Source organism: Colossoma macropomum, unplaced genomic scaffold (assembly GCF_904425465.1).
Source record: "Colossoma macropomum unplaced genomic scaffold, Colossoma_macropomum, whole genome shotgun sequence".
NCBI lineage: Eukaryota > Metazoa > Chordata > Actinopteri > Characiformes > Serrasalmidae > Colossoma > Colossoma macropomum.
Window position 1 is genome coordinate 35206772 of NW_023494802.1, and position 25265 is coordinate 35232036.

Below are 25265 nucleotides of genomic sequence, written 5' to 3' on the forward strand. Positions count from 1 at the left end.
CCCATACTCAGTCGAGCGTGTCAGGTGTCACTGCACTCACAGCTCCTTCAATGCGATTCCGGAGATCATCCAGTGCTGTGGAGCCAACGGAGCATCACTGCTGATGAAAATCATGTTGCCCAGTTATGACAGATTGAAGTGGACAATGCAAACCGCTCTCTGCTCAGGGGTCTCCATCTCCTCACAGACTGAAGGGAGCCATCTTCCGGTGACAGTCAGAAGCTCTATGACCCCCTCTTTCAATTGGTATGTGATTGGTTCCTAGGCGCGTCAGGGTTGTAAAAACATGGTGCTTTGAATTCGGATGAATATTTTTGAATCACCCTGTATAGCTTTATGTAGTTTTTCTGTTATCACATTAATAAGTGATTAAGACTTAATTTCTTAAATTCTTATTTAAACTAAACCTTTTCGTAACTGAATCCTAGACTTCTTAATCTCTATAAAAACTGATATTTTAACAACGCTGTGGCAGTGTGTCAACCAAATGATGTAATGGCACTAAAGCTTAGTGAATTGGTCTTGCCAAATTTAGACTATCGTCACTCATACTCAAGCAGCTCAGCCAAATAATTGCACCTGATTATGTTTATTTTAGCCTGTTAGCATTGGCTTTGGTTCTAATATCTCTAGAATTTGAATTGTTAATTCTGTTTAATTCAGATAGAATAGCAGATAGAGACTACTTAATTTCTTGAAGAGGGCTTGATTTTCTGAGTCTTGATCTGGACTTGGCCTCCTTTAGACTCGTTCTTGTCTTATTTGACTTCAAGACAAGTCGAAAATCGTCTTGAATACAGCCCTCGTAGTAACTAGTTACTTTCACTTAGTTACATTGATAAGTACAATTTTGATAAATTTGTGCTTCATTTTTTTTACTTTTACTTCTACTCAATTTTTGAGGAACGTGATCTACTTTTTACTCCACATTTACGGTCCTTCACATTTAGTTCCCAATTCCTTCTCATTCTGTTACTTTAGTGGCAGCTTTTGGCTTTTGTAATTTGCAGTTGGTCATCATGCATTTTTAGATCAAGAGTGATCAGAAAGAGAAAAATACAGCCTAGCAAACTTCACGCTCCGATGCTGACAGATGCTAGAAGTTCTATGAAGCGCTGCTGCAGTTCCTTAAGTTATTTTGTCCTTAAGTTGACCTACTTTCTGCATTTACAAGATAGAAAAGGCTGAAATCAAGCTGCTACGGCTTGAATAATAGGAATGTCACTTGTTTCTCTTCCATTGGAAAGGCTTGACTTTTGGTTTCAGCTATCCTGTTTTCTGAAATACTCTACAGTTGTGTTTCAGAGCAGGAAAACAAAAAACTGTACAGTGCAGTGGGGCTACAGAAGCTGGGAACCACTCGTCTAAAGTGTGGCCTGCAATGGCCTAGGCTGTGGTATTATGATGTGCCTTTCTAAGACTGCATTGGAAACTCCGGTCATGAATACTTTAGAGACATAAAATATGTATAGACTTTCTATTTTTTGCCTGCAAATGGGTGCTTTTGTAAGCTGCACAAGCACATTCATACAGACATGGCCTACAGTAACCTATGAACCAGGACATTATGGTAATAAATCATACATGAAAAAGCATATTAGCATGTTTGCTGTATTTGTGTGGTCAAATTCAAACCAGAGAGTATTTTTTTCATTTGTTTTAATGAAAACAACGCAAAAATACCACACACTACATAATAATGATAAAAAAAAGACAATAAAACAAAATCCATAATGCAGATATACAGTCAAAAATCCTGAAGTTGTGCATTTTTTCATAATAATAATAATAATGATGATAATAATAATAATAAAAGTAATATAAGGTATAAAAACAGACAAACTATTTCATATGCAAGTGTTGGGCTAAAAATGTTCCCTTCATCTTCATGCCATTAAAACGCATGCAAACGTAAATAGGGTCATTCACTAAATACTCAAATACATTTTTTTCCCCTAATGTTCTCAGAATTTAGTATTAAAAAAAAAAAAAATTCAAAAGATCATCCTAAACCCTGAAAAACCCTGAAGAATTCTCTCGCACAGAAGAGTCAGAGCATCCTGAACACACATGAATGAGACCTTTAAAAAATCCACCACACGACTAACAGGCCCAGAGAGCGGAAAATTCCCAATTCTCCAACGTGCTCTCTGCTCTGCTTACAAATAACTTAAAGGAACAGTTTGGTGACAAATTAAATTTACCCAGTTTTCCCCCTTCACTCAAATATAGTCGATTAGCCAAGAAATGTTTAGTGTCCTAAATTTGCTTAGAATTTTTTGCACTGGAACTGCAGTGCTAATGTTGCTAGTAAGTAATGGAAGCTGATACATCAGTAATTCGCGCTGAGGAAACTTGCTAAATCACAAACTGGCTTCAGACCTTGTGTTCCACTGATTTTTGAAAATTACTGCATCGTTAAAAATGTTAAGACAAAGACATTCAGAGTTGCTTGATGTGAAAAGCTCCTTTCTAGCGAAACGGAGTCAGAATTGTTCACAGTGATGGTGACAGGAACCAGACGTCTAAAACGCTTAATGCCTCTAAAAGTTCCCTCACAGAAAGCTATTACATAAAATGGTTAAAAATACATTTCCTAATGTCTGAGACATGGTTTTATGACAGGTTTGCGAATGGTGGAGAGGTACATGCTGGACATTGTAAGGCAAAATAATCCCCACATCCATTTTTTCCCAATTTACAACTGTTGAACCATTATCAGCATGTTGGGTAATGTAGTGAGGGACTACATTACCCAACATACCTTGATCCAGAAGAAGGGGTGAAGCTTATTCCTTTATGTAAATCTGGTGATCCAGATCCCAACCTTGCCTCGTAAAAAGAGTGGACATACAATAAAAGAGTGGACAAATCAACGTTACATTTAAAAACTCGACACGTGTTGGTTCACTAGTCATTTTGGATAGTAAATAAAATGGAAATATTTGCATTGTAGACATTGCGCCCCCTGGTTCCGATCACCACCACTGTGAGAAACCTGAGTCGGTATAAGAAATGCACCATTTCTTATCAAACCACTATGGATGGTTTTGTTTACATCTCAACGATGGAATTATGCAGATAGATTATAGCAGTAGAATTCCTATGTGAATAAATCACAAATAGAGGTTTCTGACACTGCATGACAGTCATCTATAAAATATTCCTTTAAATAGAGCCTATCGACAAAGCTAAAGAAGTAAACTTCGTGCATCTTGGCTGATCTCATTTGGGGTAATGGGAAAACATGACATTTTGCCAAACTATCGCTTTAGCAGGACATCTCACTCTCTCTTTGATGACCTAAAGACTAAACTCACCAGCCACTGCACTGAAGAATTAAACAGGGATAGAACAGTAACAGCACCATAGTTTTAGTTTTTTTTTCTCCTGGTTTCCTTGTTATTAAACGATTTATATAATCTTCTCGACACAAAATCTGATCCATGAGTATGAAAACAGTGAGGTGAAGACTAGTATTGGCATTTCAAAAGGGTGACTATTTTACACAAGTTCACTTACAGTCATAGCTCTTTATATCAAGTACCACCATTTTACTCTTTGGCAGCCTCCGTACATATCTGAAGGAGAAAAGGGAGGGTAGAATTAAATAATATTTAAAATATCCAAATTCTCACTACTTATCACTTACCACTTGCTATACATATCAGATATTACCATATAACAGTCTTTATCTTCCATATGCTCTAAATACTCTACCATTTTTGGATCTATGAACTGGCAAATTCCTTCTACCCAAGCACAGTCAAGTGCTTTTAGCTACACAACAGTCTGTGATCTGTGACAAACTACACGGAAGAGAGATATGCTAATGTCAGCTAGTGAAATGAATCGTGAACTGAAATCTTAGGAAGACGAGTTAAAAACCTTAATTCGAACAGCTGAGCAGGCCTTTTGTGAGGGACTACATTACCCAACATGCCTTGATCCAGGAAAGGGGAGGAGCTTATTCTTTTAAATCTGGTGTTCCAGATCCCAACCTTGCCCCGTAAAAAGAGTGGACATACAACTGACATCAAATCAGATGCCAGTGGTTAACAATAATCACAGAAAAAAAAAAACAAGAAAAAAACAAAAAAAACAATGCAGAATATAGACAAAAAATAAGTTATGGTGGGTTCATTTTAAATCTAACAAGCAGTTCCTCACTCTTACAAAGAATGTAAATAAATGTTATAGGCCTGTAATGTAAATAATGCTATGGACTTTTAAAACTTTGAGGTTTGTGGTGGCCTATGCTAAGTAGTTGCTATGCTAGGACCTAACTGAGGTTTGTAGGTGGAATATAGTCCTGGCTGACCAGATGCATTCTGGGATTTGTCGTCCAGACTGCATCTTGAGCTTTCCAAAGCAGAGGGATGTGTTCTGAGATAATGAGTTGAGGCTGAGTGATGGATTGTGGGACCTGCAGTCCTTTTTCGCTGGATTGGATTGTCGTTGGCATTTTGTGAGCATTTTAAAGGCTTTTCTTTTGCGGCGCGTTGAGTTTCCTCATTCCCCTTATCCTCCCGAGCAGCTCCTGCACAAAAGCCTATGTGAGAGCAAGAGAGATAGAGTCAGTTGTCATAATCAGTACATCTGCTCATCAGTCATTCTATGAAGTACAGACACTACTGCTTTTAGACAGTGGCCTAATTTCAAATAGGGTTTTTTCCTCAAGTCATCATGAGATACTCATTTTTACCATGCTGCTCACTCTGCTGCAGTGTGTGCATGCAAGTGTGTGTGTGTATTAAGCCTGTAGGTGTGGGTCACAGAAAACTGGCTGCCGCAAGGTCACCGGTCTTGTTGTGACAGTGGTGACTCATTTGGCGCACACACCGTCACGCACGCATTCCCCATGACATTGTTCATTGTAGACGTACAGTGTTAGAGGCCTGGAATTGTTTACGCTGTAAACAACAATGTATCCCCAGCTGCCATCCTGCAAGTTTAATTTCTGTCCTAGTCTTGGGGCCACTGCACACTAGAGGAGCCACGCAGCATCACAAAGCAGATAGTACGAAGTGCAACTATAGCACATGCAAAGTGCTGATAAGAATCAAGTTCATTTTACACTCTACTTATACAGATTTAATGGAATAAAACTACATCATTTAGTGATTTTGTCACGTTTTGTAAATGTACAAGGTGCAAAACAATGTGACCAGGCTTAACATTAGCTAAATTAACAGAAGATTAGCATCTGTTTCTCTTAAAGAATTTCGACCAGGTATTCTTAACATCTTCCAGAGTGCTTACCTCTTTTTAGGGTTAAAAAAATTTAGAGTTTAGTATTTTTCAGAAACACCACAGCTTGTTCCGTTTTCTACTGGCTGATAATTTCCATTGCATAGAAAAGCGTTGGACTCAACACACAACTATTTTTTCATTATTTTAAAGGCATGATCTTTGACTGACTGTGTGTGCATGTATGCAAGACTTTACAGTATGGTAACTGGTAAAGCATATCAGTGTGTATGAATGGGGGTCAGTAGGTTAGACTGCCTCAGTGCAGTAGGTCTGATGTCTGATGTTCTTTGTATTTGGATGGATCCATTAGACAGATGTGCGTTTTCCGGTCAGTAGACTCCACAGGACTGCCTTGGGCCAGCCTGTGTGTCTGTGTTGGAGCAAGAAGCTGGTGCGAATCCTCAACTCTGAACTATCTAAATACATATATTAATCCTTAATGTCAATATTCAACTCAAACATGCAGTGAGGCTTGAGACACAACACATTTTGTAAACAGAAGGACTTACATCAGTGGGCTTATAGCAGTCTGTAAGGGATTCCTGGTGAGAGAGAAACATAGATCTTAGCATCTTAAAATAGCTAGGCTTGGGACAAAAATACACATTTATCTAAATTGAGCACTTTTTCCCCCTCCAATATGGATAACACATTATATGAGGTATATTTGACAAAATGATTACACTCCTCTGTTTCTCAATCCAGTATTAGCAGTGCAGGTTTCACCTTTAGGTCAATCCTTCTTTGGCACACTAGGTAGTGATGTAAGCCTTTTACTCATTAGTCAGAGAGGGAGAAGTCTAGCCATTCACTAGTCATGTCTTAAAATCAAAGCTGAGGCTGAATATTTCAAAACCTTTCATTGCAAACTCTGGTGCTGCAACATATTGTAGCAGTTTCTGCCATTTTTAAATGATTTAGCACTGCATGTGAAGGATTGTGAGTGATTGAAGGTCTGGAGTCCTTCAAATTCACAGAAATTAAGGGTGCATTTAACCAAACCACCTTTAGTGACGTAATGACTTCCTCGGCTGCAACCTTGGCTTTGAGACACAACCTCCTGACAGCAGCACACTCCAGCAGGATCGTTAGCACAATAAGCTAGCTAGTATTAGCTGTTTTGAAGTTAGGAAGAGTAAAGAAGGCAGTGAGGAACATGAGATTGTTGAGGGGGGGTGGGGGGGGCGCGGTCGGGGGCATTGTGGACTAAGTTTATTTTTCTTAAACCGGATGTAGCACAGAGCAGCAAAAAGCTTTGTCCTGTGTAGGGTTCAAATATTATTCAGACTTAAAATTTATCATTAGGAAACACACATGACTAATGATAATTATGGAAATCTAATAATACAGAGAAATGTAATAAGATTAGAATACTAATTTTAGCCAATCACAAATAGCTGAGGATGATTACATGGAAATAAATGAAAATCATATGGATGTGATAACATGAAAAGACTAAATTACACTGACATGGGAGGTAGATCTAATACGTTTTCTTATGTATGAAGACACACACACACACACACACACACACTTACCTGTAGCTTTACAGCTCTTTCATCTTCACTGTTGACCTCCAGGAGATCATCAATGTCTATTTCCACCTCCGGCATCTCTTCATCCTGCAACATGAAAGAGCTTTTAGCTCCAAACAATTCCTACTTTTACCCGGTGACCATGTGCACATTTTCTCACTAGATGGGACGACAGACGTCCAGCTGTTCACTCACATCAGAACACACCAAACACACAAACACAGATATCTCAACTCAGAGAGTGATTTATAATAGATTTATAAGAGAGAGAGAGAGAGAGAGAGAGAGAGAGAGAGAGAGAGAGAGAGAGAGAGAGAGAGAGAGATGGAAAGAAGAGAGGAAGAAGAGAGAAAAAGAAAGAAGAGGGAAAGAAAGAACAGAGAGAGAAATGGAGAGAAAGAAAAAGGAGAAAGTGAGACAGGAGAGAGAGAGACAGAGAGAGACAGAGACAGAGAAAGAGAGAGAGTATGACTGACAGAGAGAAAGATGAGAGACAGAAAAAGTGTGAAAGGAGAGAAAGAAGAGAGAGAAAGAAAGATCATGAGAGAGACAGAAAGAAAAAAAGAAGAGAAAAGTATGACTGACAGAAAGAGAAAGATGAGAGTCAGAAAAAGGAGAAAGTGCGAAAGGAGAGAAAGAGACAGAAAGAGAAGAAAGAAGAGAAAAGAGAAGAGAAAGGAGAGTATGACTGACAGAAAGAGAAGAAAGATCACGAGAGAGAAACAAAGAAAAAGAAGATTGAGAAAAGAAAAAGAAGAGACAGAAGGAGAGAGAACAGGAATAGTGAGACATTGTTTATTAGAGAAATATATTTCTCTATATTAGAGAAATAAAAATGCACTTTCCATTATACGTCAACAGTTATTAATAATAATTAATAATAAAATAATTTTGATGTCTTTTTTGAAATAATGCACCAAATCATTTCCTAAAGTATCGGAACCAGATCATAGCTGGAAGTCAGAGATTTACACTCATAATAAACATAAAATACATCAGTGCTTTGCCTCTGGAGGTGAAGACTGGCAGTATGTGACAGTGTGATGAGAGCTGAGAGGCGTGTTACAGTGTGCTGAGAGCGCTTTAGCGCCCAAACCTCTCAAACGTTGTGGAAGCGTTTTCTGTAATGTTCTGTAAACGTTCTGGAGATGCTTGAAGCCCACCAGGCTCAGATTAATCTCAGACCTCATTAATCACAACAGTGTGTCAAAGTGGTGACAAACACACACATGGTGAGATGAGGGCTATAAATATTCTGCCCTCTGTACGTCTGAAGTGAGGTGGTGAAGGGGGTGTATTTTCCATTTAGTAATCTGTTTGGAATGAAAGACTGACAAATGAGTGTGAGAGCGAGAGAGAAACGGAGAGAGAGAGGTGATAGACTGAGAGACGAGGAGAGAAATGCAGTCAGTCAGGTTTTCTTACTTGGGGACACCTAGCTTTTTATTAACTATGAGATGCTAAGTCATATTTATAACATTCAAAGTCAAAATTATGAGATACCAAGTCATAATTATGACATCTGAAGTCATTATGAGGTACTAAGTAGTAATTATGAGATTCAGTCATAATTAAGACATTTGAAGTCTTTGTGATATACTAAGTAGTAATTATGATATACTAAGTAGTAATAATGAGATTCAAAGTCAAAATTATGAAATACTAAGTCATAATTAGGACATCTGAAGTCATTATGAGATACAAGTCATAATGAGATGTTATATTATGACATTTGAAATCATAATTATGAGATACTAAGTCGTAATTATGAGATTCAAAATCATAATGAGATACTAAGTCATAATTATGACATTTTAAATCATTATGAGATAAGAAGTAGTACTGAGATTATGGGTCATAATTATGACATAGTATCTCATTATTATGAGATAAGAAGTCATAATTTTAGGAAATGATCTCATTGTTATGACTTACTAAATGGCAATTTTTTCACCTCTAAGTGGCAGAAACAGGCTTCCACAGATGAGGGTGAGCGCACAGTTCTGCTGTGCTGATGCTGAGAGCAGCACTCACAGTTACCCAGCATGCTTCACTCACTGCACAGTCTCAGTGTAGGGGTAAAAAAGGGTCACTCAGCAGGACGGCGCAGACTGAGAGCTGCGGTGAATGGAGAGCAGCTCCACACATACAAGACTGACCTTAACCCAGCTTTACCCTCCACACTCCAGCTCAGAGTGAAATAACCCTTCACTGGAGTTACAGACGTTCTGCGTGTCTGCTGAGGCGTGTGGCAGCGGTGGATGTTTGCCAGCTGGATACACAGCTGAATCCTGCCTTGCCTGTCCAATTTCATCTCTGTCCTCATGCCTGTGTGTGTGTGTGTGTGTGTGTGTGTGTGTGTGTGTGCACATTATAGCTTAACACATCAGTTCATTCACATCAGCAAAGCAGGGCAGCCATTCAAAAAAAGCTGACAGTAGTGCTCCAGGCAAAGCAGCTAAAATCCTTGATGTTAAAAGCTGTCAGCTTTGAGTATTAGGAAGAAAAAAGGAAATACAGAACATAAACTAGAATTACAGATGCGCAGTAGCTTTGTGTATATCCAGTCTGTGACGGGGTGCATGGTACATCATGAGGCTGATGTGTTAGTCCATGATAAATTGGACCTAAAATGATCATTTTTCCAATGTTAGAATTACAGTTGATAATTATGACTGATAGGCCCCATTTTCAGCTCATGCATGCAATAAGGAATGTATAATTACATGCTTAAAAAAGATGGTTCTTTAGGAAAGAAAATGGTTCTATAAAGAAACGTGAACATGCAAAGAACCCTTTGCATGATGAAAGGGTTTTTTACATTGTGAAAGCGTTCTTCAGAATGTGCTAAAGACGGTTCTATATGTAACCTTTTTGAAAAGAGTTCTATATAGCACCAAAAAGGGTTTTTCCATTGTTATGATGTAAAGCTTGTAACAGAAGAACCCATTTGGGTGCTATACAAAACCCTTTCCAAAAAGGTTCTATGTAGAACCATATACAGCACATTCTTCATCAATCTGAAGATCTCTTTCATGATGCAAAGAACTCTTTAATCATTGCCCATTCTTGGAGCAGCGCAGCCTCACCAGCAGAGCAGCACCCCTAGGGATAACACCACTGGCCAACACACCGAAGATCTGAGGTTCAGTTCCCCCTCTAGGAAGGAATGGCACAATAAAAGTCCTTGGGCAAAGCTCACGCTGCGTTTTGCTTATGACTGTAGATGGATGACGATCCAGATGTTCCAGATTTTAATGATGGACAATTCTGCCACCAGCACCAATGACTATGTACCGTAGCGGCTAGCAGAATGTTTGGTCAAGAGTTCAGTTTTCCTAACTTCTGCAGTCAGCCAGGGTGGTGGCACATGGTGCTGAATGCTTGTAGTTGAAATCCTGATGTAGCTGTTCATGTAAAATAAAACCCAAACTTCAACCAAAACTAACCCTTAGAGGCACTGTTTGTTTAAAACACAACTGTATGATAAAAATAGTGTCACACACAGGCACAAACACCACTGTTGTTCCAGTGATGCTATGGCCATGCAACATTCATATAGCTGCATGCCACGGTCACTCACGTACAATTACACCAGTTCTGCTATGACGCACGGACATTTAATACACACAATGTGCATAATGATATTTTGTTTTCCTCAGACTTAGTAAGTTGGGTTGAAACATTCCATATAGAGCCTGTAGTGCCACATATAAAAATACTGTAATAACTACAATGATTTTTATTCAATGTTTTACAAACTAAATTCAAATAAACAGGCGCACTTTAAATTATGCTCACTTTGTAATGAAACATAGTCAGTGTTCTTTAAGATGTGGCGATATCCACAATGTGCTCAGAAAAGCATAGTGACATTTTATTGTTATCTTGATAAATTATCATTATATTGCCCATCCCTAGCTTAGTCAACTCTTAAGCTTAGCTTGATCTAACTCTGGATTTGCTGTATTACAACATTGGATCGTTTTTCACCGAAATACATTGCCATGCCAACCGATGCTGCTAAGCTCTAGGTTAGGCTAAGTTTGGGAATACAAATAGCTCTGAAACCAAACAAGGCCAAACTTCTGACCAATCAAGGTCAGGGTTTACTGTTAATGCACATTTCCACAGTCTGATTTCTTTTCCCTTCTTTGGAAAAGAAGTTGCTTGACTCCATAGGTGTCATACAATTGGCAGTTCATTTCTTCATACGTCAAGCTGTATCATTAATCACAGCTTGAGTACCTAAACCTGAGTCAATACGAATAATTGGTATCTACCATTGTACAATGAGTTAGCCGTGGTCGTGTTTAAGATTTTGTGAAGCTGAAACCTACTCTGGAATCTTTAAACATGCTTGGTGAGAGAGGCTCCTGCTCTGGGGCAGGTTAAGTTTGAGATTGAACAGCTCTCAGACCACAGCTGAGCTTCTGAACAAATAGGGCAGACCTCCCTGTGTTGGCGTACCCTTCAATCTATTTCGAGTCACTTTTTTGTGAATTGCTGCAGGTTTATTTTATAGTCTACCGACGATTAATATGCTAAAAGAAAAATTCAACAGGAACCACTCAGCTGTCGCACACAGTGCTAAGAGTCTTGCTTTTTGGCTATTATTTTACTTTCTACATATTTTCATATTAGAATTTCTTGGACAAGTAGTAGCTGTTTGACTCTTCTCTATGTTTCACATGATTGGCTGTTCACTGTGAACATCACATTGTCATGGGCTTGTGCACAAGGATTAAGCATAGCTGGAGAATGTAAACCTGGGTTAGCAGAGAATTTTGTTAACCATCATCGTAACCGTGACTACATTTTTTAGGTTGTGTGAAGGTGAAACAGTGAAAAGCCCTGACTTAGCTGAATGCGCTTCCTGAGACAGGACCCTGGTTTAGCCAACATGGCTATGTAAAATTACTCAGTGATCAATTTGTAACCGGTCTTATGCTGTGTTTACATGTTGGCGGTAGACGATCAATGGCAAACTGGATATTCCATTGTTTTCAAAGGAGCACAGTTTTCATTTCTAAATGCCGCCATCAGTCGAATACCCCATGAAGCCCAGAACTACGGTAGTTTTAATTAATTTAATTTTTTATTAATATTTTTATCAGTCCAGAAATTCTATATTGGTGCATCCTTTATCTGTAGTTAAGTGGATTGACAGAAAATTTTATCTAAAGCAGCTGAAAGTGACACAAGAAAGCTTGCCAGTGTGTATTATATCCAGATTTACCACAAATCCTTGTCCTTGTTTTTCATATTTATCCTATCCTTGTTTGGTGCAGGAGTTGCCTTAAGAATCCTTTTTACCCTTACTTTCAGCTTTTTATGGAGAGAGAGAGAGAGAGAGAGAGAGAGAGAGAGAGAGAGAGAGAGAGAGAGAGAGAGAGAGAGAGAGCTAAGGAAGTGGGTCAGAGTGATTAGTGCCGGTCTGCAGAGCTGATAAGGCATGAGTATGGTGTGGCGTGTGTTGTATGTGTGGTAAAGAGGATGCAGTTAGAAAATAAGCAGACAGAGGAGAAAGAGAAGATGGTGCGGTTTCATCCATCACAGGGAGTAATTGCCTGATTTTACATTTAACTGAGGTACAGGGCCCACATTATTCATCTTAATTTGTTTAGAGAAGGCACATTCCATTTTTTCTTTTCCCATACTGCAGTAGGGAACCCTCAGGGCCTTCTAGGCCTTCAGAGAAGATCTAATGATTTCTGTGGGGGGGAAAAAAAACAAAACAAAACCTTTTTGTTTATTTTTATTTACTATAATCATAATGCTTGCTGTATTTAAACCCTGCAGGGATTGTAGTAATATTCTTATTTCATTGTTTTGTTTGGGGAAAAAAGGGTTAAATTCTTGAAATGACCTACAAAAGATTGAATCAGGTTTTTCTCCACTTTGGTATCTAAGTAAAGACAGCCAAGCTTGCTCTCCCATTGTTTAGGACTTCAGAAGCTCAGCTGAAGGTCTAATGTGTCAGATTACAAACACAATTAGGTACTAACAGTGGAATCAGCCAATCATGTTTTGATTTACAAAGGGTCCAGTTTTGTGAGAGAAAACGTCACTGAGTACTCATGGTAGCCTGTCCAGTGCATTTCAGTTAGAAATGGAAAACCGCAGCAGCTCTATGACAGAGCTATTTACTGAAGGAGTCACTGTAAAACGTAAATTGTGTTTGTAAGTCTGTTATCAGCTTCAGAGAAAACATGCAATGTCATTGACAAGTCTCAAATATCCATGCTAAATCTAAAATGGCAAAAATGTTAGAAAACTCCACGGCATATACGATCTATTAATGTAAAGTTTTAAAACAAGCCCAAATATATATGTTCTACTAGCACCACATCACATTCTTCATGAAAGCAGAAGTCAAAAACCTGCTATAAGATCTTCCACAACAACTACTTGAGCAGGATTTGAAAGTGAGTGTGTGTATTAAAAACTTGTAAAAGTGTTCAGGTGCTTGTGAAATGTCAACACCATGTGATTGACATGGCATTTGCCTTACTGAACGGTCATTCTTGCAGGGCACAATCTCTCTCTCTCTCTCTCTCTCTCTCTCTCTCTCTCTCTCTCTCTCTCTATGTATATCTGTATCTGTCTCTCTCTCTCTCGCTGTTTCATCTTTCTCCTGTCTGTCTGTCACTCTTGTCTCTGTATCTCTCTGTATCTTTGTTTCTCTTTAAATGGTCATGTGTTTACACACTTTCTTCTAAATATAACCATACACTCACCTTAAAACACACAAACACAAACACACACACACACACACACACACACACACACACACGTTGCCAGAGCTTAAACACTCCTATTAACCAGCTGTACAAACACAGATACACACACTGAAAAACAGGCACTCTAATCACATGCGTGCACACCAACACACACACACACACACACACACACACACACACACACACACACACACAATTATTTTTCCCCAAATTCCAAAATAACATTTGTTTACTCTCCAACATTAATATGTTAATGAGAACAAATACCTGATTGTCAATGTAAATATTTATTACGATTGTTCTCTCTACCTCTCTTTCTCTCTGTCTGCCTCTCTCGAGGTGCATTAAGGCAGTCAGAGCTGGTAAACTGATCAAAACAAACATTCAATCCATCATCTGCTGCTGCGCTTCACTGACCAGGTCAGAGTTTCTCTATTCTACAGCCAACAGGAGGAGTTTCACACATCAGGAGAAATATTCTCATCCTGCATAAACACACAGACTGCCAAACAGCCACAAATATGAACTGCAGAAGAGAGAACACTGACAGAAAAACACAGATCTAAGAAAGAAAGAAAGAAAAAGAAAGAAAAAGAAAGAAGGTAAAGACAACGAAAAAAGCAAAAAGACAGAAGAAGAAAAAGACTTCTGTCTGTGTTGATAGATATTTATAATATGTACAAATTGGGATTAAATCCACCTGGATTAGCAGTAAGAAGAAATGACATTTATTGTTTTTGTAGGGTTACAAATGCAGCAGAATACAGACTGTTTAGTTCACTAATCCAGCGCCACCTAAACATTCTGAATCAAAGTTCAATAAACAGGTCATTAAATATCAGCTTGAAATACTGGTCACATCTAAACATCCCTCTGATGCTTATATTTTTCAAGCAACTATCTGCTAATACCATTATGCATCATACATCACAGAAAAAGAAAGAAAGACAGAAAGAAAGAAAGAAAGAAAGAAAGAAAGAAGTTACAGCCCTAGCTGAACTCCATTTATTTGATAATATATATGTGACGTCTGAGATGAAGGGATAAAGAGGAGAATGAAAACAGCCACCAGCACCTGCTAAAACGGAAGATAATCAGCAGATCAGACAGGCAAAACACGCAAACACCAGACTCACCTAATCCATCACAGAGTGAGTTTACATCCATCATGATAACAGACACACAGAACCAGCCACGCTAAAGAAACACTTCATTAAGTACATCAGCGGAGCTGCTCACTCTGCATGCACAGGCTGTAGACTCTTCTCTTCATAGTCTCTTAGCACTGCAGCCATTACTCAGCAAAGGAGACGGTTCATTGATTATGGAGAATCACACTCAGTACTGTTTACTAAAAACAGCAGAGTTTCATCATGATCTTTAACGTCCATATGATGCACACGGTCAGATTTCAACAGACTGCACAACAGTACAGGAAGAGCAGGGGGTGATATGACTTCTGCTGTTTGATTTCACCATAAATGAAAAAAACTGACAGATGGTGGAGGTAAAGGGATCGATAACGAGGAACGCACAATAGATCAGTTAATATAAAGATACTAAATAGGGGTCGGTATACCAGGGTTTCATGGAGCCCTTGGGATTCATGGTGGCATTGCAGGAGGTTCGTGCCACTGTGGCTGAAATCACTGTCCAATAACATACAATTTAAGATATACAGTCATGTGCAAAAGTTTGTTGTTTTTCTACACTCTTAAAAAAGTTGGTTTTTCAAAAGGTTCTTTAGTGAAGAAAATCGTTTAACGTAGAACCATGAACACTCAAAGAACCCTCTGCATGATTAAAAGGTTTTTTACATCGCAAAAAGTGTTCTTCAGATTGTTGGAGTGTGTTGTGAAAGGGTTCTTCTATTGTTATGATGTCAAGCTTGTTACTATAGAAGAACCCTTTTTGGTGCTATATAGAACCCTTTTCAAAAAAGTTCTATATAAACCATATAGAACACATTCTCCATCAATGTGAAGAATGCTTTGATGATGCAAAGAGTGTTCATAGTTCTATATAGAACCATTTTGGTTCTGTGCTAAAGAACCCTTGAAGAATCATCTTTTTCATGTGAAAAAAAGTGAACAAATCCTCTGCAGAGAACTGCATGTTTTAATACGCAATTACTGTTTATTTGCGGAATTTATATTGTGCATTGGCAAATTCTCTATATTTTTTTTTGCACCTGTTAATTTATGGTAAGTCTACTTTAACTCTTAAGGGGTACTTAAGGCAAATAATTTAGAATAAAGGGGTTCAGCTGACAGATTGGGCCCCCCTGAATTATAGTATTAGGTATTACAATATCTACAGTCTACAGGCTATATTCACAAACACAGATCTTCCATTAGGAATTATTAACATGTATATCAAGTGATGCATCCCAATTTACTTTTAGGATCAGATCAGACTAAGTGTTGCTTCCATCTAGAAAAAAAAACTAACAAATAATAATAAAAAAAAACCCCTCAACTATATTTATGTGATTTCTGCTCTGGCTCATTGTGTAGTCGGCTGGCGTTTTGTCTGCCAGGACAAAGCCGAGCACTCTCTCAGAGCAGACAGGTCAGTTTATTGAAGGTTTGTATCAGAATAACAAGCAGGCTTTAATCCTGCTGAGAGAACTAACAGGGCTCAGAGCATCCAGCCAGACACAGAGCCCAGGGCAATGTACACATCGCGTGCACACACACACACACACACACAAGCACACAGACAGACACACACACTGATGTACACAAAGTTACACACCCAGTAAGAGAGTTTTTGTTTGATATGGACTGTATAGAATGAATGAGGGAGCTTTAACCTGACAATATCAACAACCTTCTCACATATAATACATACATACTCAGACAAGGGCATTTGTGTGCACTCACCTCAGACTAACAGTCACTGCATGTGTATAAAATATGTATACGGTCACTGTCAGGAGTTACATGATCCATACCATGATGGAAAAACAAATTTCCTTGCTTTCTGTGCTTTTTTGAAATAAAGGAGTTTCATACAGTTCACTCCCATATCTACGCAGTCCATACATGGAAACTAAGTGGCAAAAACTCATTTTGGATTCACACTTTGTGATGTCACAAAAACCAACTCATTTATATAGAGTACTGTGCAAAGGTTAAAGGCACTTGAGAAAATGAGAATTAAAAGGCTATTTAATTGGCACAGAAATTATGACTTTAGTTCATTTAAGTTATTTATAAATACCAATAACTAACACAATGAGCACTGATTTTATGTATGTCAATGTGTTCATTCAATCATTTTCACCTCATCATGAGGAAGCCCAGTATTATTTGTGGTCACTATCCAGTACCTGGTGTCGTTAATCAACACTTCATTATGTTAACTCAGGTGTGCTGCTGATGAGATTTATCAAATCTGTGCAATGGCTGGAGGCGACTTTCTGTATTTATATTTACATCTATTCTAATGTTACATTGTGTTTTTATTGCCAGAAACACACAAGATAAATGGTTTCAAACAGTGTGCTTAGGTGCCCAAGACTTACATAGTACTGTACATCCACATATTCAGCCTGCAGCAGTTTAGCTCCGCCCCCCAAGCTGAGAGTATAAGGAGTGTTTCAGCTCTAAGTGCTTTCCGAATGAGGCACAATGCAAGATCCAATCAGAGCAGAGGTCGTTTACATATCAGTCTTAAAGGAACAGTAAGAAAAACAGCCTGTTAAATTCTAAGGGATAAAGAGAGGTTGGAAAATGGTCATATAAAAATGAATTCTGACCATTTTTAGTAGTAAAACCACACAAAATGATAAGTGGACCTCAGAGAATAAAATAAAATACAAGAATAATGTTGGATATTAATATAGAATTATGCAGGAAAAAAACAAAAAACAAAAAAAAAAAACAGTACACTCCGGGGAAAAAAAAAGGGTATGAAACTCACTGGCACAGTACCCCTCTTGTCACTGGGGTGGTACCCTCAACAGTATGTCTCAGTACCTTTAGTCAGGGGACATAACTGTACCATAATCCATTGAAATTATATTTTCTAAGTTGTATTGACTCCACATGCCCCGTCTTGAACAATTTTATTGTTCTGTTTTAAAACATCAGGTTATGAAAAGGTACAAATATGTACTTTTCACCTGGGAAAAACTTAGAGAGACACAGTTGGACCTTAAAACCACTGTTGTACATTTGAGGGAACATTTACATTGTTTGTACCTTGAACAAAATGTACCTGCACAAAACATTTATTTCTAACAGTGTATGGTAGAAGTCCATGAACCACTGACCCATTCATGATGGAAATGCTCACATATTGTAAAGAGCAGCTGATTTTTACCAAATAGGCTGGTGTAAAAGTACAAAATATGCAGACAAAGGTAGTTTTGATATGACAGTGATAGCAGTCTACAACAACCTTTCCTCATACCGTTACATGCACTCGAACACATTCAGCACAATGAAATGTAATCCCTCATGACCTCAGACAGACAGACATACACCCCCTCCAGGCTGAACCTCAAAGAACGATCAATACACACACAAAGGAAGAGAAAGAGGGAGGTTCACAGACAGATTCACTCTGCTCCATTTGCTGTGAATGTGCCTTACTGGTGGCTAGTGGTCAAGTTTGGGTTTTAAGCACTATTACAGGGACAAAATATGTGATGCAGGTTAGGGGAAAACATAATGCAATGAGTGAAATAATGAATGAGTTACAATTACAATAATTTTCTTTTGATTAGGCTAATGTTGCTAACAAGTGCTAGAAGTCAGACACCCAATGTTTTCCATAAAAACTTCTCTCAACCCACTCAAACTGCATCTATGTCTTCACTGAGGTGGATGTGGTTTAGGGTGCAGTATGACTTACTGTGAACTATAATAACAAACTAAACTTCACTGTGTAGATGAACACTGCAGGCAGGCCTTTTTTGTTGCCATTTTTCCCCAACTTTTTCAATTTCGCCATTGTCCAGTTCCACACACTAGCCAGGTCTATCCCGAACACACGTTGCAAGCACAGAGAGCAAGGCCAACTATGTTCTCTTGGACTCCCAGCCATGGAAGACCTAGGCAGGCATTTTATGCTGCGTTTGAGTGGTGTCAGAAGTGGGAAATACCAATTTTCTCATTTGTTAACAGCACTCTAATGGGCCAAGATGTAACACAGCAGTATGAGAGTGAGCAGGCTACAGTCATGGAGGAGTTGGAACAGGAAGCCACTGTCCCACTACCTGGACGTCTGTGAAACCTGGAAATGGCATTCACCTTATTTTCAAGTTCACTCTGCGTAAAAAGTGATTGTGTTCAGGTTCAAGCTGAATTATTGAAAGTAATAACTGCATTCAGACAAAGTTTTAGGTAATTAGAGAAATTAGAAGCTGGAGAAAATATGAGCTGTGTGATTAATCACGATTAATCATGATTATTTTAATCATTTGACAGCTCTACATTGTATATGACAATAACTGCCGTTGCGGCCGTCTTAATCAAATGACCTTTGACTGACAAGGCGCACACACGCACAAGTCTAGGATATACCCCCCCCCACTCTCTGACTGAGCCTCTTTAGGACACCAATGACAAAACTAGGACATACTGTATGCTCTTTGTTCAGGGAAAAACACACACGCGCACACAAAATCTGCATGCTTGCGAACTGCTGTACTGCGTCCCCAAAAATAGACTGAATCGTCAGGGCACAGAAAGCCTGCACAGCGTTTTCAGCGTTTTCAAATGACCTCCATTGATTCAGAGAGTCAGTTAGACAGAGAAAAAGAGCGAGAGAGAAAACTCCATCACTGCAGGCCCACTCAGACTTGATAATGAGGTGTAAACGCCACAGGGATTGATTAAAGGGGAATTCCATTGATTTTTCAAAAACTTCTGCATAATTCAGTAAAGAAGATGTAAACAAAAGTCTTCAGAGTGGTTTGACGTCATTGTTCTTTAACAAGCAGCTCTCAAATTTAAAACTAAAAAATTTAAAATGATTTAAAATGTCTCTTTTCTGTCTTTGTGAGGTAAATGGCTATCAATAACAAACTTGCTTCTTAACCACACAAAATTAACGTCATCAACAAAGGACACTTATATCATGTGAGGAAGGCATGTACAACTCATCCCATCAAGTGCGAATACATTTTCGTTCCCTTTTAGATTCGTACATGTCAGAGTTAGACCTTGGACTGACTCGTTTCCAAGCTTAATCTAGCACTTGGCCATGTTGTGGAGGTTTCAGAAACATTCGAACTACTGCAGCTAAAATGAAGCCATCATATCTGATGAACATATAAATGTATTCACTGTTTGTAACAACTACACACTCCTCGGTAGGCTACTCTGCTGGGAAACCTAAACATTTAAAGTATATGCTAAAATTGGCGTTCGCAAAGTGTTCAGTTCTCTCACAACACATTCCTTTTTGTTTTGTAAAAGAATTTGTTAGCCTGTTTGTTAGTTTTACCTTGTGTTTTTAAATTCATCATCCACTTGTCCCACACAAACTTTCACTTGTCCCAGGCAAACGTTAATGTCGACGAATTTAGCCGCACCCAGAGGAACACATTTGAAAACAGGTTTTATTATTTAAGTGACTAACAGCGGCTGCCTATTCAGATAGCTAACCAGCTAACAGAGGTAACTGTTAAAACAGTGGATGCTGATACACTCATTTTCTTTTATGAGGTATTTTCTCTTCAGTGGATGATGTGGCAACATGGAAGAGTGCTAGAGACTATTTCTGAACATAGCTAACATCAGCCAGAGTAGATAGCCTAGTTAGTGCCACAGCTGTGTCATCTCTGCCTTCCCTACTTTATTCTTGCATGCTAACGGTGTGGCAGATAGAGATGAGAAAAACGCTAGCATATTCCTTTAAAAAAGACTAATCCTCTGTGTCCCATTTCACCTTCTTTACATTCCAAACGTCCTTCTCTCTAATTTCCACAAGCCTTGTTCATCCCTCTTGTGTGCTTTTACTCCATTTTCTCACCCTCTCTCCCTGCTAACACAGGCGAGACTGCTGATGCAGCACCGAGAATGAGGGGGGGAAATACATCATTGTCTAACAAATGATTATGTAATGTAAGAACACTCACACAAATGCACCTCCAGTCTCTCCAAGAAGTGAATGTCTGTGCATTAACATACAAATAACACTGGTTTACATCATGCAGAAGTAGATATATTTCCCAGAAGAGCTAGCATGTCCCCCCTGCTCTCCTTTCTTCTCCTTCTTTATTTCACGCTTTTTTACTCGATTCCCAGGGCATTCTCACTCTTCTCCAACCCACTGCAAGCACCATTGCTGAGCTTCCTCTCTCCTGCTGTATCTTGTCTCTTGCTCCTCTCTACATTCGCCTTGCTTTGTCCTACTCTGCTGTCAATCATTTAATAGTGGTCATGGTTGCTTTTGCTAGCTTTCGCAGTGGCAGACAGAGGACAAGGTCATGGCCCTGATGTCAAACAGCAAGCTCAGCTGACATATCAGAGTCTGAAGGAGTCAGAAATAGTCACTGGGGCCCACACGGTGCCGCACTTCTACATACACTGTATACAGTGTAAAATAGAGGCCTGGTCATCCATCCAGTGGAGATGAGTGAAATTCTGTAATCGCTGGTTTAACCCAATAAAAACAAACCCCACATAACAGTAAATCACTTGGTGACCGTTCTGGCGAAACACAACTTTCCCTTACCCTATGGGCAGCCAATCAGCCAAAGTTTGCTTCCATAATTTTGCAATGGAGCTACAAGGCTAATGTACCTAACAAGTAACGGAAGCTTCTACAACACCCATTAGCATCAAACAGCATAGCTAAATTATCACACACCTCAAACTGCCAGTCTGTTAAAGGGACATTACAGTCTAACACGTGTCAAGTTATTATGTGTTACTTGTACGGTATTTGGTAGTGCAGCAACATATCCATATGGACCCATTCATTTTAGACTCACTCAGGAGCGCCCTCTAGCGTTTGAAAAAACCGTAAGACATTGCAGAGTGGTAATTCTCCTCCCTACAGGTTCTCTTGTTTTATTTTTATTCAGCACAGAATGGACACCAGACATTCTCTTTTTTTACCCTTGTAGCCAGAAATCAGGAGCCAAAGGTAAGTGGTCTAGTTAGCCAGGTAGCTAACTTGCAAACGTTAGCCTTTAGCTTGCTGTCCTCTTCATCGGACAGGCCATTTCTGTCATTTGAGTAATCCATTCTCTCCATTAGTGATGATTTGAAAATACTTCACATATAGCATTGCTTACGGGTTTCTGACATGATGACAGTTGTTTATAGGATATACTAAGCAATGTATTTTTGTATAGACAAAAACATTTTTCTATACAACATCTGCATAGTAAAGAACAATGACAGCCATCTTGAAGGCTGAACTTTGTCTGAACAATACTAAAAAAAGCAAACACCACCAAACATGTCTTACCAACTATCAGTGTAAAGGAGGAAATTGTAAATTTGATTATTGGCCAAATTATTGCTTTAATAGTATTGAACAGTCAGCTCTGGAGCCTTTTACCTTGGACCATAGGACACAGTAGGCCTCATGAAAACCCCACATTATCAGGTGTCTCAGAAGGCCTACTTGCTAACTGAAACCTGAGATTTTCACAACTAGCCTGAAAAATTCGCACACATCTGCCACTTACAGTCCAAGGCCAGAAACTCATACAACTTCCAAAACCTTCAGTCCTGAAGTACCACTTTTCATCAGGCCACTAATTTAAATGTTTTAAAGGTTTAGTCCAAACATGCTAACGTGACTTACAATGAATGGAAGGCTAGTAGCCACCAACTAGCAGTATTTTCCTTGCTACATGAAATTCTTCTGAACATCTACTGATCATTTTGACTAATTCATTTCTTTAGTTTCTTGGTTAGTTACACCCAGCACTGTACTAACCACTTAATGATGAAATGACTGCGCACCATTTAGGCTGCTATGCTAGTCGTATTTATTTGTTGTTGACATGCTCATCTGATTTACTGTGGCTTTTCTTCTCAGTTGCGGTTAACAGCTGTTAACCACCGTTTAGATGTGCGACATCCTGCTGTATGTGATGTGTGGTCTCAGAGGCACCTGCGCAAACACTGACAGTGGGGGTCGACTTTATGTAATTAAACCACAAGCCCACTAATGTATGTGGGACAACCACCTATAACCAAGTAAGCGTAAAGAATTTGAGCTTTGATTTTAACTAATGTATGGATAGTACACAATAACGTTGCCAGAGTTTAAATTAACTCCCTAAATAAAATCACTTGAATAAATGCCACCCATAGACACAAAAGTGAGAAAGTTACTGCTTGTCTTTTAAGACTATTTTTAAAAAGAATTAAATATTGTGGCAGAAACAATTGCTAAAAAAAGAATAAACTGATAAGCAGCTTATGATGGTGCATTACATTAATGTCCCATTACCCTAATTGACCCCAGCCCATTCAAAACAGCACTGTCCACTTTAAACCACACTTTACTATGGTACAGTTTACAAGGTTTGTATTTCTATCTTTGTGGGGTATTTTCACTTACTCCTATGTAACTTTAGCTAATGAATATACTTTAAACTATAACTAATGGCAGCCATTTGATATAAACTTGCATTTTTAAACACATACATACATACAACATACATACATACATACATACATACATACACAAACACACCAGAATTTTGAATTTTTCATCTTGGCTGTCCTCGCAGCCGTCATGCTTTCCATCACCCTGAGGACATCTGGTGACCACTAAGCTCCACACACACACACACACACACACACACACACACACACACACACTGCCCGTCAAGCCTATGGACGCTCACGCGCATGAAATCAGACGGGTGCCGCGAGCGCGTCTGCTGAGGAGATCCGCTAAAAGGGGGTCAGCGCGCTGCGCTCTGATTGGCTGAGAGAGAGAGAAAGCTGGAAAAATCAGCATCTTGCGCCCCTCCGCTCCCCCCATCCCCCCAACACACGACTCACCGCGTCTAAACAGGAGCGGAGTAATTCACCATAAAACCCAAAGACCTGATAACATCAAGAGGAGACAAAACAAACCTCAGTTCAGCTCAACGCTGGAGAACTTGCTCAGGTCCAGTGTCGCAAAGCAGCTGATGACCAAACCTGATGTGACCCTGCCGTCGAATAAAAGCCCCTCTGCATCTAATATGTTCTCACATATAACGTTATTCTCAGCAAACCGGATAATTCAAGTCCAATAATAATGTAGCCCAGTAAGTTTCTCATCCTAAGACTCTTCTGAAATCAAAAGTATTAATAGGGATGGCACTGATTTTGCATTAAGTGTATTCAGCCACAAGAGCATTAGTGAGGTCATGTTTGATTAGTCTAGGATCACCAAGTCATCCTAAATGTACTGGACAGAGCTCCATCACTACAGAGAACACAGTTCCACTGCTCCACAGCCCCGTGGAGAGCGGGCTTTATACCCCTTTAGCTAACGCTTAGCATTTGGAATTGAGCATGTTAACCCCAGGTTCATGTGTAGCTGATCCCATTCTATTGACAACGCTTTTCTATGGAGGTTATACCATCTATGTGACGGCCTTTGTCAGCAATAAGCGCACCTTCTTATCCTATTGGGTAACCTTGACTTTAGGCTTCAGTTATAAGCTAATGGAGAACTCTTGCTTTGTGGAATAACCCCAGGAGGACTTGGCAAACGCTGCTACAGTTAGGGACCAGTATGCGCAGGAAAAGCTCTTCTCTCAGTCCTAAAAACCTCAGACAGAAGGGTCATTTCTATCCAGCCAGCACCTTAAAAGCCAAACCATGTACCTACAAAACGCACTTAATCATGTCAGGTTCATGTAACAGTGCCAGAACTGACAGAGCTCTGCGTAAAAGCGCCGCAGAATAGACCAGACAAAATGTAGGTCAGTCATAAGCATCAGCACATCTGAACCAAAGGAACCAAAACACACTCGCACAGCTAACTGTGTAGCCCTGGAGGAGGAGAACACACACACAGAAGTAACCGCTTACAGCACCAAATGTCTTTGTGTAATGCCCAGACGAGGCTGAAATTGGCCTCCTATTCGAATTTTCCCGTTCCACCTTAAACAGTGCAGTCACATTCTGGCGTCTACCGGCGCCACAATATAACTGCCGCGTTATTTAAGGTGGAACGTGAAATTCCAAGAAGTAGCTGGGGAAAAAGGAAAAAAGAAGCCAACTTCAGCTTCTCCAGCTCCAGCGTATCATTCCTCACCTCGCAGTCGTAAAGCTCGCTCAACTGCTCGATGATCCACTCCTCCAGAATGAGCCTCTTGCGCAGCTCTTTGCGGTCGTACTTCACCGTCACTTTGCCCTGCTTCTTCTGCACCGGGTCGTCCCGCTGCATGTGGCCGTTGGCCGCGCACCCTACCCCGGGCGCCGCCTGGAAGAAGACCCGGCCGGCGGAGGGCGGGAGAGGAGCGGAGGTTTCAGTGCTGGTGGCTGACATTGGAGAAAAAACCGGTTTCCGAGTGTCTCTATGTGAGAATCTGAAGGACAACACTGAGACACCTCGCGAGCACGACTTTAAACACCTGCTATTTAAAGCGCTGCGCGCGCTCTTAAAGCGAAAAGGCGAGGCTTCGCATGCAAATAAGCGCTGTACGCAACAGAGAAGGCGGGATTGGTCGGCGAGGTCGCCCTCCAGCGCTGATTGGCCGTTGGGCGGGCTCGGGAATGCAGCACGCGCTCTACGGGCTGAGTGAGGAACA

General features: G+C 39.7%; 1 protein-coding gene across 1 annotated transcript; it reads right to left on the minus strand.

The window, feature by feature from the left end:
* Positions 1-3167: 3167 nt before the first annotated feature.
* On the minus strand, positions 3168-25003 carry ppp1r14c (protein phosphatase 1, regulatory (inhibitor) subunit 14C). The gene is made up of 4 exons (XM_036592444.1): positions 24770-25003; positions 6792-6875; positions 5763-5795; positions 3168-4552 (listed from the first exon to the last, which is right to left on the minus strand). Exons 1-4 carry the CDS (start codon positions 25001-25003, stop codon positions 4478-4480), a joined length of 426 nt encoding a protein of 141 aa, XP_036448337.1. The 3' UTR covers positions 3168-4477.
* Positions 25004-25265: the final 262 nt, after the last annotated feature.

Excerpts from the sequence above, each read along its gene's own strand:
- ppp1r14c (XM_036592444.1), bottom strand. The coding sequence starts at position 25,003 with ATGTCAGCCACCAGCACTGAAACCTCCGCTCCTCTCCCGCCCTCCGCC. Across the intron at positions 6,876-24,769 it reads GCGAGCTTTACGACTGCGAG|GATGAAGAGATGCCGGAGGT; the intron begins GTGAGGAATGAT and ends TTCATGTTGCAG. Across the intron at positions 5,796-6,791 it reads AAAGAGCTGTAAAGCTACAG|GAATCCCTTACAGACTGCTA; the intron begins GTAAGTGTGTGT and ends CTCTCTCACCAG.